Raw genomic sequence first — 12,996 nt, 5'->3', positions numbered from 1 at the left:
CAGGTCTCGTTTTTCGGAGGAGAGCTCAGTGCCGTTAAGGGGTGCAGGGTGCAGGGTCCCCTATCTACAGGCATGGCCTGGCTGCCAAGCCCAGCCCCAGACTCACGGCCTTCCAGTCCCGGCACAGCCCCTCCTCCGTGTACAGCATGTAGTCGATGCGCCTGCCGTTGCCTTTCAGCAGGTCCTTGCGTCCCTTCTGGCCTGCCCCAGGGCTCTTGCTGGTGGGGAAGGCAAGGTACTCCCGGCGGCCTTCCTCACTCTCCAAGACCCTGCTCATGCAGACAAAGGCACAGGGAGGCAAGGTAAGTCCCTGCCCCAGCCTCCTGGCCCCAGGTCCTGAGTGTGGAGCCACATTCTCATCCCCAAGTGAGAGAGAAGCAGGTCAGACCAAACTCCTGCATTTAAGATCTGTCTTCCCTGTGGGCCCAAAAAGGGACTGGGATGAAGGGAAACAGTCTGATCCTGCAAGTTCCTGACTGAACTGGGCCACTCCAAAGTCTGTCTGGGAATGTCCCATGTCCCATGTCCACCTTGGGCTGGCCAGCACTCGCTTTCCCTTTCTGAACTAGGATGTTGTCCGTGGCTGCAACTTGGACCCAGCATTGCCCAGAGCTCATGGCTGAGTCGGGGACAGTGCTGTCCAGCCCCTCTGAGTAATGGGGTTCTGCTCTGAGCCAATCGGGGCCTGTCTGGGGGAACTTGGTCTTTGTAGTGAATCTCAGGGACCCTTCTCTCCTGGAAGTCCTCAGACTCCCCATGACTCTTGTTTCAGGTCAGCAGCGGGGTGGGGGAGCCAGGAGAGCACCATGCCCCATCCCAGGACTGGACTCTTGTGTCAGTCTGTCTCTGAGCCACCAAACCTCTGAGCCTCCATTTCTTCTCTGGCACAGGAATGATTGCTGTGGGCCCCAGGACACTTCGGGGGCCAGGTGTGCCGAGAAAGGAACAACGTAGGATGAGGAAGGAAACTGATGTGGGTGCTTGAGTGCTGGCCAAGGTTCTACAGGGAAGGTAGGGCGCTCAGGTGGGGTGTTACACCCTGAATCCGGGTCTTCTGACTCCCTGTCTGCCAACTCCTTCCTACTGATTTCCTCTGGAGCCCAGCACCAGTGGGGAGGAGACTTTATGGGAGACCCTGTCGCAGAGGGCAAGTGCAGGCCAACGTTGGGGACGGGAGGCACAGCCACCAAGAGACACTGCACAGGCCAGCTAATGCCTGGACAAATGGAAGGGACGTCTGGACAGGCACAGCCAGCAAACGTGGGTTTCTACAAGGTCTTTATCAGCCTTGAGATAAATACACTAATGACATGCAGAACATCGTTACATCTCAGAAATATAATCCATTACTGTCCTTTGCCTTTGATAATTAATTCCAGCATCCATGATCTAAGAGTTACTAATAGTCATTTTTTAATCATCATCTCATAAAAAGATCATTTTCTCAGCATAGGATGATGTTTCAGATTTAGTCTATAATCTAATTAATTGGCTCAAATTAGCTGCAAGGAGCCATTGCTGTGACTGCACAGTCTCAGGTTGTGAATTATAAATTGGTTCTGCTGCTGGCCTCTCAAATCTGTCCTTTATGGAGGTCTCATCGGATTCAAGAATGAAGTTTGGCTGGGATGCAACTGTCTCTGCTTTGAAAATGACTGGCTTGTGTTAGCTCTGCTCATATTTTCATTTGCCCAATTGGTGGATACTAGGTACCAGGCTCCCTGGAGCAGACGCCATGCCCAGGGTTCTTCTACAGGGATCTCAGCAGCCCTTGGCCTCACCCTGGAAGATTCTGGTCCCTTCTCCTGTGCCCAGCAGGGCCCCAACGCAGACTGGGGCTTGGGGCAGGGCATGCTCTTGTAGAGTGACCCGGTCTCTGGGTGCTGGTGTAGGAAATGCCACCTTGGGACCCCAGGCCTACTTGGAGGCTTCTCCTTGGTAAAGCCAGCCCCTGGGGCGTGGGGGCCACCCTGGCCTGTGCCTGCCCCCAGCTTCAGTCCCCGAGGTTCTCACAGGCTTCTTTCCCGTGGAGCTGTGCTCTCTCGTCTGCCCCATACAGCCCTGAGTCAGGGTGCTGTGCTCATCCCAGACCTGGGAGCCAGCTCAGGATCCACCCGCTCCCACCCGACACAACTGGGTCCTTACTTCTGCAGATTTTCAGGGGTGCACACGTCCTCATCGTAGAGGCCAGCCGTCTCCAGCAAGGTACCTGGGGACGAGGGCGTGGGAGCGGTCACTGCAGGTAGGGCCCAGCCAGCCTCGAGAAGGGCTGCCTCTCTGGGGCAGGAGGGGCAGGTGAGGGTTTCTGCTGGCCTGGGCAGCTGAGTGCCCCCTCAGCAGTGGGATCTTGAGGGCAGGTCTTGGAGGTCTCTCTGGGAAGCCTGTGGGGAGCCCAGCCTTGGTGCAGTGTCAAGTCTCAGCATGGGGGGCTCAGGCCTTGGCAGGGCCCCTTCCCTGCCCAGTCCCTCTCAGCCCGCGCCCCCGCCCAGCCCCAGCCCCAGCTCACCGATGGCCCATGGCTTCTCCTCCCCGGGCCCCAGGCGGCAGGGGTCCTTGTAGCGTGTAAACAGGGAGTGCTGCTGCTCCAGCTTGTCGTCTGTGCAGGGAGGGAGGGAGGGAACGTTCTGGGGCTCGGGGTGTCTGCCCTGTCTTGGAGGGCTGACTACCTCTGGTTACTCTGACCAGATGCAACCAGGTCCCTGTTCTCAGGTAACTGCCTCTGGGTGGGGTCTGTGGTCCCAGACGGATGGGCCTGAGGTTCATTTGTCACTGGTTTTCTGTGTCTTGAGAATGGCCCCCCACCCTACCCCCTCCACCCCTGGTGTTCAGCTTTCCTTTTGTCTGAGGACAGAGGTCACTGTTCCTCTTGGGCTCCAGAGAACAGTGATCTCGAGGCGTCTCCAGATCCTGTGGCAAACCCTGTGGGGGGTGGCTGGTTGATGCTGCCCCGGCTGGGACTCCTGCCCTTCCCAGCCCTGGGTGCCCAGGCTGAGTGAGGAGTGACCCCACAAGGCTCAGAGATGGAGATGACCTGCCCCGGTTCTGGTTTATCTTGCCAACTCATGGAGCCAGAAGGGCCTTTCTGAGACCCCTGGGTGGAAGGACAGGGCACTGAGTGGGGCCTGGTGGGGTGGGACCCCCTCCCAACAGCCTCTTCCTGTGTATGCTGGGTCCCCACGCTAACTTAGGAAGATCCTGGGACCACCGAGCATTTGGAGCTGGCATGAAGCTCATGACTGTGAGGGGACCCCCGGGCTGCAGTGGGGGTGCTGTGTGTTCCATGGTGAGCACTGGTCTCCCCGCCACCCTGGAGTTGCCACTATTGTCAAGAGAGGCCTCCCTGGTCATGAACAGATAGAAACAGCTGCCACCAGGTGAGTGTACCACCCTGTGTTCCAAGTGGACCTTCAGTTTTTCTGCTTTCACTGAGGACTAGACTCCATGTTGCCCACCCATCCTCAATTTCTCCTGGGGCTGTGGCCAGAGGGGAAGGAGCCTAGAAGCCCATAGGCAGGGAGGTTTTCCTTAAACCCAGCTCCTTGGGCCAAAGGAGGCTCCAAGCTGCTCCAACTGCCGGGAGGTCCCTAGGATCAGCATGATCATCTGATTCACAGATCAATTATTTAAATTAATTATTTGAAATTTCACCCATGATGAACTTTTAGTCTTTTAGCCTAATGGCTTAAAGCATGATTTCCAGGGTTTAAATCCCAGTTCAACCAGTTCTTGACTGTGTGACCTTGGACTAGTTACTCAACCTCTCTGGGTCTTAGCTTTCTCTTCCACACTATGTGGGTAAAATACAGTGCCCACTGTTAGGGTTGTTACAAGACTTAAATGAAACACTATGCCCATGAACAGTGGTCAGAATTGTGCCTGGTACAAAGTAACAGCTGAATGAAGACGTGGTGAATATTATTAGCTGACTTGCCCTCAGTCTGAATTTCACAGGCCCCAAGCCTTTCCTTCAGAAGTTTGTTTTTAGGGCATCTCTTTGTCTCCAGCAAGGAGGCCTCTGAGCTTTCTAGGCAGAGTGTGAGATCTTCTCATTCTAGGATTTCTAGGGGCCAGAAAAATCGTAGTCTTGCTAACATCCCACTCATGTTCACGAGGAGCAGGAAGTTCTTCTAGCTGCCTGACCCACGTCTTTCTAGCTGTGACTGGAACCCACACCTTCCCCAGTAGCCAACCCGAATGGGGAGGACGACAGCCTCACCAGAGGAGCAGTTGTCAAAGTTAAAATCTCCACAGATGACGTCAAACACCACCAGCTCCTCGGGGTTGGCTGCGCTGGACGAGGAGGTAGATTTTCGGAAATCAGCCAGCCAGTCCTGAAGCAGGTCCAGCTGTTCACACCGGATGGCACTGTCCTCTTTGGGGCAGAATCACAGAGACCAGATGACGAAGCTGCAGCCAGACCCCAGCCAGACCCTGGTGCTGATCCCAGCCCTCTGGGCAGATTCCCCAGCTCCCGAAAAGCGCGGGCCACCGGACCCTACCTGGCAGGGCGTGCAGGTGTGTGCAAGAGATGTACCCAACAATTCTTTGGTCCTGAGGTGTGCTTCCCACCTGCACCTGTGGGGAGGAGGCGAGGGGTCAGTGCCGGAGCCCACGAGTCATCATTGCTCTGAGCACCAGGGGACCCTGGTGAGTCCCCCGCCCTCCCCAGGTCAAACCCTCACAAGCTTAGCTCTGTTGGCTCCTTGCTAGACCTGGGCCCAGGTAGAAACAGCACATGTCCTGCTTCTAGGAACTTCTGGCCCAGTGTGGGAGGCAGATGCATAAAGAAATACCAGCCCATGGCTTGGTGAGTGCCAGCAGCAATTCACGCAAGGCTTTCAGGAGGAAAAATGCAAAAATCCCTGAAGATTTTCCCCCCAAACCCTTGCTGTCTCCTGGTGACCAGAGTGTCCACATGGATGACCTTCACCTGCCAGCCCCTCAGTTCCTTGTCCTGTCTGGTGGCTCTTTCCTCCTTCCCTCGGTCACAGCCTAGACCTGATCACGCTCTGGAGACCATCCCTCTGAAGTCTAAGTTGGGCTCCCCTCTGGGAGGCGGCCCAGACGCAAAGCTAGCCACCCTCCCTCCACTGTAAGAGGCCTCGGACACCGCCCTCTGCTCGCTCTCTCCCCCTCTGGCTTCATGAGAAATCATTTCATCTGCTTTTTGGCTGTGGTCCCTGTTAGTCCCCTGATCTGGGATGACAGCTGTGGCCTGTGTCTCCATGGCACCTGTGCCATGGACTGGCCCCAGGTACCTCACGGCCTCCATCTTGAGCCCAGTCCTCCTTCCTGCACAGCGGCCTCTTCATGCCCTCATGCCCCACTCTCCCCAGACCTCAGTCCTCACCTCCCTGCTGACCTCCTTCACTGGAGATGGAATCTCTGCGGGGTGGAGTGGGGCAGGGGCCTCCTCCCCAGCTCCCTGCCCAACCACAGATGACCCTGGCAGTCTGTCTCCACAGGTTGGCATAATGAAAACAAGCATCTCAAGTGTACATCACAGGCAACTCGAAACAGCCCCCAGTGGTGACCCTGATGCAAGCCTGAGCCCTTGTCAGGGCTGTGGCTGGGGAGTTAAGGGATGGCCACCCAGCCTGCCGGCTCTCTCAGGCCCTCTGGCCATGGCACAGCTGCTGGAGGCCAAGACGGGCGAGTCTTCCTGGGCATGCTCTCTGCAACCTTCCATGGGTGTCTTTTCCCAGAGGCCTCTGGTTGGCTCCTCACCCTCTTCCTCTCTGGGCTCTCCTAACACCTGAGCCTCAGCCATCTTCCCCAGGCTTCACTAATCCATTCCAGACTGGGTTTTCTATGATGATGAGACCTGGGAACTCTCTAGGGAAAGAGACTGTAGAGGCTGGTTCTTGGCTGAGGGGCCTGCAGCAACAGGGTGGGTGCACCTGGCACCTGCTGAGCACAACCCTGCCCATCCTCCAGCTAAGAGTGGCCTGGACTCACTGCCACCACGTCATGGACCCTCCGCTCTGAGAGCCTCGGGAGGCTTCCATCTTTCTTTTTGCTGCTGAAGTCCGGTTGGCATTATTCTCCTCCAAAGGGACTTGCACACCATCAAACACCCTTAGCTTTCTACGGCTCTTCCTCCCCTTTCCCAGCCTGGATGGATGCACATCTTTCCTTTCCCAGCGCCTGGGGGGATGAATGTCTAGTTACTTGATAATGGGCTATACAGCCTGGATTTGGGGCTGTTTATGAACTCACATGTTCACCATTCACTTCTTGCCCAAATTCCAGACCCAAACCTCAGCCTAATGGTACCCCCCGCTCCTGGAATGGCTCAGGAAATCACAGACCGTCAATGCCCTGTTGCAAAAACACAACACAGTTTTAAAACCACAATGCCCCCAAAGGCCACACGATGGCGCTCTCGCCTCCTGTATTCCTCAGGCAGTGTCTGTTCCCTCCTCAGTGATGATAATGTTCACCTGTGAGCACTCCGCCTAGTGCTTCACGGACACTGGCTTGCTCAAGCCTGAGGACAACTCAGGACTATGCTCAAGTTATACGATGGTTGGCTGGGGTCACAAGGCTCCGATAGCCGAGGCTGGTTCAAATCAGATGTTTGCTGCCCCACAGTGGGCTCCTCACCATACTCTCTGCTGCTCTCTGAGCTCCTGTGACTTAACCAGGCTTGTCACCGGCCGCCCCTTTGATGGTTTGTTTCAGTGTGCTAGCCCTTCACTCACTCAGCACTCAGAGTCACCTGCCTGTGCTGAGTCCTGGCCAGGGACAGGAGACAGGTGCAGAGAAGCACCCCTTGGCCCCACTGCTGAGGAGAGCCCGCCCAGAGGTAAGACCCACGGCACAAGGCCCCCCTGCCTCTCCCTCACCCCCCTTCCACCAGTACCTCAACCCCTCACCCCGCTTCCCTGCTCTCAGTCGGCTGGGGAGCTCGCCAGGATCCACTTTATTATGTGTTGGGACTTACTGATTCCTGGCTCGAGTCCTCAGGAGCCGCAGAGGCTTCTGTTTCTCTTGCAAAAACAATCAATCACACTGAGAGTTTGTGCCTTTTAGTCCTGGTGGGCAAAGACTGTCAATAGAGAAGGGGCCCAGAATCAGGCTCTCTCATACGTGAGGCAAAAGTGATTCCAGGCCCTTCTCAGGGCATCACAGAGCAGGAAAGCACACTTTCCTCGAGGATTGGAAGTGCCACAGAGTAAACTGGAAGGGCAGGACTGGACAGGGGAGCCCTGCGGATGAAGCGAGCACAGGCTTCCACGCACAGCTGGGGGCAGCAGCTTTCCAGCCCCCGGGCCCCTTCCTGGGCTGGCCTGTCTCCCGAAACCTCATTTGTTTCACTCCTCCATGCTGGAGAAACAGGCATGCTCCCGTCAACTGAGACGAGCTGGGTCTGCTGTGTGCTGAGAGCGGGCACAAACGGCTCTGCTCTCGAGTTCTGAGAGGAGAGACCGGCAGCAAGACACCCAGGGACAACGGCTGAGGAACCCACGAAGGGAAAGCTGGCTTGTGCTGGATGGCTGCTGAGGAAAGCTCCACAGAGGTGGTGTGGTCAGCTCGGGGTGGGACCAAGACAAGAGGGAGCTGGGCCCCTTGGGGGTGTGGTACAGCTGGAGCAGAGCCCAGGTGAGGGTGGAAGGGCCCAGGTGAAGGCTGGGCTTCTCCCCTGGGCAGTAGGAAGGGGGTGACAGGAGTCAGACCTGAGATGGGGGGAGGAGGGGTTGGAAGGGAAAGGCCAGCCAAAATACAGGTGGGCGGATATGGAGGAATGATGGCCTGGGCCATGATGGTGCTGCCAGAGACGTAGGGTGGACCCAGAGCATCTGCAAAGTGAAATTAGGGGCCTGGATGGATTGGATGGGCTCAGGGCACAGAGAGGAGTCAAGGTGGGCCCTTCTGGCTGAGGGATGGTGGAACCTGAGGGATTGGTGGGACCAGGGCAGATAATGAATTTGTTTTGGGAGGGAATGGGACTATGTCCAAGAAGCAGCCAGACACAGAGCTGGGGGCTCAGGGGAGAGATCCAGGCTGGGACAAACCTGAGAGTCCCCAGCAAGTGTGGAAATGGAGACTGTGGAGTCACTTCCCAGGGGCAGGTGTGTGGGGCCAGCCATGGTGACCACTTGGAAATGAAGAAGGCTGGCCAAGTGGGGTCACCCTGCTGGGGGTGCCACCTACCCTCAGCTCGGGCTGAGAGCTGGGCAGAGTGCAGCAGGCCTGCTGCTGCCAGATCTGCCAAGATGGGGCGAGAAGTTGCAAACTGGGTTTTATGTGAAATATCTTGATTTTTAAATGTTGGCCAACATAAGAAATTTTTTAATGGTGTGGACCAAACTAAACATGCCTGCAGACCAGTTTTAGACCCAGAAGTTAGAGGGACATCGGCATTCAAATGACGGATAGGTAACAAGGAGCACAGAAGCAACAACCAGAGAGGTGGGAGGAAAGCCTGCAGCAGAGGGGCTGTCCCAAGAAGACTGTTGTGACCCTGGTGGGCATGGTGGCCACGGTGCCAGATCAAGGAGGGAGATGAGGAGAGGATGTGTGGACTGGGAGCGGAGTCGAGAGGGCCCCTGGCCTCTGAGCCATCTGTAGTGTGGCGGGAGGGAGGGAGTGGGTCTAACCATCCCCTGCCCAGCCTGGTAACATGTCCCTTCCTTCCCCAGAAAGTCACTCAGGCTGCTCAGACAAAAATACGTCTGTGGAACAGAACGTTGATGAACCATATGCCAAAATGGGGAAGTTGGCTTTCCCGTAAGAGGAGTGCATTCAATTTCACCATTTCAGGCTGTGAATGGAGAGCCGGGGACCCCAGCTCTGGGCACGCTGAGCCACACAAGAGCCATTGAGCACCTGGAGTGAGGGCCCAGGCCTTGGGGTGCCGCCCTGGCTCCAGCAGGCTCTGTGCAGACAATCAGCCTGGGCCCTCACTCCCGGCAGGCACTTGGCTGACACACAGCACTTTCCTGGACAGGCTGGGCACCGTCAAAGCTGAGGCCTGGGGTCTGAGAGCCTTGCCACGCTGTGGCTTCTGCATTAGCCACACTAGGCACCCTTGCCTCCTGCCCACCTACACCTGGACCCCCAGGGGGAACTGAGAAGTCTTGAGGAAAATATGGAGAGAACCCACACCCACAGCAGCTGCTGCCTCTGGGGGCAGAAAGCCCTGTTCTGTATCAGCTGGCCAAACGGTGCTTCAGAAAACTCTGGAAGCCCCAAGAGCGGCTTTTGGATAGGAAACAAAAAGTCGACACTCTGAGCGTGTCAGGCTCGGTAGAAGATAATGCGTAGTGACCAAATTACCATGGTCTAAAAACTCCTCCAATTGCCTCCAAATTAGCAGAAATAATTATGATTCCCTTTAATTAGTGACTATGGAAGCAAAGCCTCGGGCTGACGGGCAGAGTGCCTGGCATGGCAGATGCGTGACAGCCAGGAGGGAGAGGCTGTTCTGGCCAGTGAGGCTGGTGGCCTAAGCAAGCAGGCGTGGTAATGGGCCTGGGACCTGAGAGCCCCGCCTGCCCGTCCGCAACCAGTGGTCTGTGCTGGTCTCCCCTCCTGTGAATGTCTGCTCCTGTACAGAGAGGGGGCTCCCTGCCTCCTCCTCCCCCTTTATCACTGCCATGCCATCATCGCCTGGCCACCTCACACCAGCACCAGGAGAGCCTCCCAGGCCTCACCCTCATGCTCCACTCCCCACCCTGGGAGCAGGCTCTGGTTGCCCCCACTTTACGGATGAGGAAATGGTAGCTCAGAGATCTGAGGAACTTGCCCAAGAGCACCCGGCCAGGTCTGTCGGAGCGCGGAGCATCGGCTCATGTCCCTGCATTTTTATTTCCCTTGTCCCTGAGCTGGGAGCCCTCTGGTTCAGCTCCATGAAAGACCTCGTCTTCCCCCAGCCCTCCAAGAGAATGAGGACCCCCACCTGCAGCCCATGGCCCACCTCCCGCCGTGGCTCTGGGACCAGCTGGCATGTCCCTCAGGCAGGGCGAGGCATCCTACCTTGAGAAACAGCGCTCCCTTGGAGGCCAGGCCGTCGGAGCACCGCCCGTTGGGGTAACAGTGATAGGCCACATCCATGATGGGGTAGCGGCTGGCAAAGAAGAGGCCGCTGTTGAGAAACTTGAAGGTGCAGCAGCCTTGGCAGCCATAGACCCCGACATCGTACAGGATGTACTCGAAGTAGCCGTGCAGCTGGTCTTTCAACTTGGCGGCCGCCCGCTTGTCAAACACCTCCTGCAGGCACAGGAAGTCCAGGTTGGCCGGGAAGAAGGCCGAGATCTCGTGGTCAAAGGCCTCATCCGGGTGCCGCCTCTTGCGCGCGGCCGCCTTCTTCACCACCGAGGCCTTGTACGGGAGCTTGCTGTTGGTGGCGCCCGGCTCCCCGCTGCTGCTGTCCGCCCCGGCTCGCGCCTTCACCAGGGACTCCCTGGAGGCCGAGTGGCTGCCCAGGCTTCCCGAGTCCCCATCCCGCTGACTGTGGTTGGGTGTCTGGCCTCGTGAGCCCCTGCCAGCCTCGTTCCTGGCCTGGCCCCCAGTGGCAAGGTCATCAGCTTCGGGGGGCCGGCTCCCCTCATCACCACCGATGCGCACGATGCAGGCATCCTCAAGGCTGCCGCTGTCGGCCGGGTCCCCGGAGGCCAGGCCGTTGGCAGCCTCTTCACTGTGGTGACGCCCGCTGTCGCCCTTGTATTCCACAGAGGCCGTCCTCTTAATGCTTCCAGGGACGGCCCGGGCCACGCCATCACTGCCCTGTGGTGACACCAGGCTGCTGAAGCTGGCTGCACTGATGGACGTGTTGGTGGGGGAATCAATGTAGATTTTGATCTGGGGCCGGTTGGCCCCGTTGCGGATTCTCTGCCCGATCTCTTTGGCCCGTGCTTGGGTGTTAAAAACGTTGTTGAGCCTGGCCAGCGATTCAGGGAGGAGGCAGAGGTTGGCAGTGGCGAAGCAGAAGCTTTTGCCAGGACCTGTCCCCTTCCATTCGCTGAGCAGGGCTGCCCCACCAGCTGGGCCCTTGTCCTCCAGTCGGGAATAGATATAGGGCCGGCGGGCAGATTGCAGGGGGGACCAGAAGAGGAACCCAAGAAACGCGAAGGGCAGCGAGGCGACCAAGAGGGCCAGGTAGACAGGCGTGAAGAGATAGGAGCAAAGCAGCTGGAGGCAGCAGCAGTCGTCTGCCCGCTGGCGCGTCTCGTAGGTGGTGGGTATGAAAGGGGCCACGAGCCGGTCCACCAGCCAGTAGCATGGGAAGATGAGGGCCCAGGACACGGCGTGCAGGGCGGACAGACAGCTATTAGGAAAGGGGGTCGTGTACAAAACCATTGCAGCTCACTGGGTGCCGTGGCCGGCCCTACTACATGGTGTCTGTGGCGGCGTGGGCACTTTCCTGGATGGGGTGGGCGAGTGGGAGGACAGCTGAGGGAGGGGTCACCTCCTGGTGAGGAGTGACTCTGGATGGTCAGCGGCGAGTGTTGGCCAGCCAGTCATGGTTCACCTCAGCGGGCCATGCTGGGCCACCCAGGCCTGCGCCAGAACCTGCAAGACAGAAAGGGAGGGGCTTTATTCATCTTTAAGAGGAGCAGGTCGAATGCTGGGGCCATTGTTCCTGCTAACTCTGCTCCTGCTCATGAGCAGGACTGTTCCAAGGACCAGGCCAGAGCTGGCAGGCTCACACAGGGGTGCCGGCACACCCTGTTTGCTGTATGTGTTTGGTTCTCTTGGGGTAAACAGCTTGGTGGCATGACTGCCTCTAGCTGACCATCTTGACCTTGTAACCTAATTGCTTGAAAACTGGCCCAGAATTTCAGAGGAGCACAGCTTTGTGGGCACTCAGGAGGCAGGCTGGGGATCCCAGAGGATGCCTGGGCCTGACACTGGCCTGGAGCAGCCAGAAGCCCATTAGAAGCCAGTGGTGTGTTTAGAACGGGTGAGGGGTGAGCCTGAGTCAGAGGAGCTGCCAACATAGCAGCCCGCCAGATCAGAACAGAGGGGGAGCAAACTGCAAAGAAAAGGGGCCGGAGAGTCCTGGGGTAGAGGGCACTGTGGCTGGCAGGACCCCCAAGAGGAAGACCCTCCAACAACGATGCTCTTGCTGTGCCCCAACCTGCAGCATCAGACCACCTCTGCGGTCCCACCCCTGCTGACCCCTCACTCCCATCCCCGGGGCAGAAATCCCTGCCTGATGAGGATCCAGGCACAACCTGGCCCTTACCAACTTCCAGAATGAGCAGAGTTAGCCAGTTACAGGGACTTGGAACATCTCTGTGACTTTTGGAGAAGCTCCCTGGGGCTTCGAGGGTCTGGCCCAAGCTTCTCCCCTAAGCCGTTGAGATGAAGCCCCCGGGCCCAGCTGAGGCCCACAGCTGCCAGAATGAGTCCACCCCAGGTCCCCGTCCCAGCCTGTGTGGGAACAACAGTGGATCTCAGAGCAGGCCCCAGGGCCCCGCCTGGGAGAGGCTGCCAGGTGCATTTATTGAGCTGAATGTAGAATCAATAAAGACAAGAGTGTGGAGTGTTTACCCAGCCTCCAGGGACCCACGGGTGATCATTCTGTGGTGAAGCTTGTATAAGCATAACCCAGAGTTTTCATTACCACATCAGCTGGGGGATTCATTTCCTGCTGTCTCACTGACCCAGCCCAACTCCTGCCCTGGCACCATGAGGAGTCTGTGTCCATCTTGCCATCCACCCTGGCCCCACACTCTCTCTTCCTCCTGCCTCCCTGGTCATCCTGGGCGGGACCTGGGTGTCATCTGGACTATGCTTTCCTTCAGTCCCCACGTCCCGTCATCCCTCCTACCCACCCAAGCCCCCCTGGAGCCCCTGCACTTCACTCAATTTCTTGGCCTCCTCTCCATGAGGCCATCCTCCACGCGATGGCTGGAGAGTCTCCCTGTCTAATCTGACAGTGTCGCAGACACCTCAACCCCACTGAGGCCTCACTTGGCCCTTATTGGGAGTCCCGTCTCCTAGTGGGGCCTGCCTGTGTCTGCAGCCCCATCTCCCTTTGTGCTC

General features: G+C 57.7%; 1 protein-coding gene across 4 annotated transcripts in view; it reads right to left on the bottom strand.

Annotated features, from left to right (window-relative positions):
- Positions 1–12,996, bottom strand: part of SMPD3 (sphingomyelin phosphodiesterase 3) — an 88,736-nt gene that overhangs the window by 3,215 nt on the left and 72,525 nt on the right. For all 4 annotated transcript variants that reach the window (XM_087420062.1, XM_087420060.1, XM_004431766.3 and 1 more), the window contains exons 3-8: positions 9,982–11,517; positions 4,500–4,575; positions 4,217–4,372; positions 2,507–2,596; positions 2,146–2,209; positions 107–269 (exon numbers count right to left, since the gene is read on the bottom strand). In XM_087420062.1, coding sequence (XP_087276188.1) covers positions 107–269; positions 2,146–2,209; positions 2,507–2,596; positions 4,217–4,372; positions 4,500–4,575; positions 9,982–11,304 — 1,872 coding nt within the window. In that variant the 5' untranslated portion in view covers positions 11,305–11,517. The remainder of the gene's footprint in view (positions 1–106; positions 270–2,145; positions 2,210–2,506; positions 2,597–4,216; positions 4,373–4,499; positions 4,576–9,981; positions 11,518–12,996) is intronic.

Source organism: Ceratotherium simum, chromosome 30 (assembly GCF_057802395.1).
Source record: "Ceratotherium simum simum isolate JZ-2026a chromosome 30, ASM5780239v1, whole genome shotgun sequence".
In the NCBI taxonomy this organism is placed as follows: Eukaryota; Metazoa; Chordata; class Mammalia; order Perissodactyla; family Rhinocerotidae; genus Ceratotherium; species Ceratotherium simum.
This window is presented reverse-complemented; position numbering and strand designations above follow the sequence as displayed.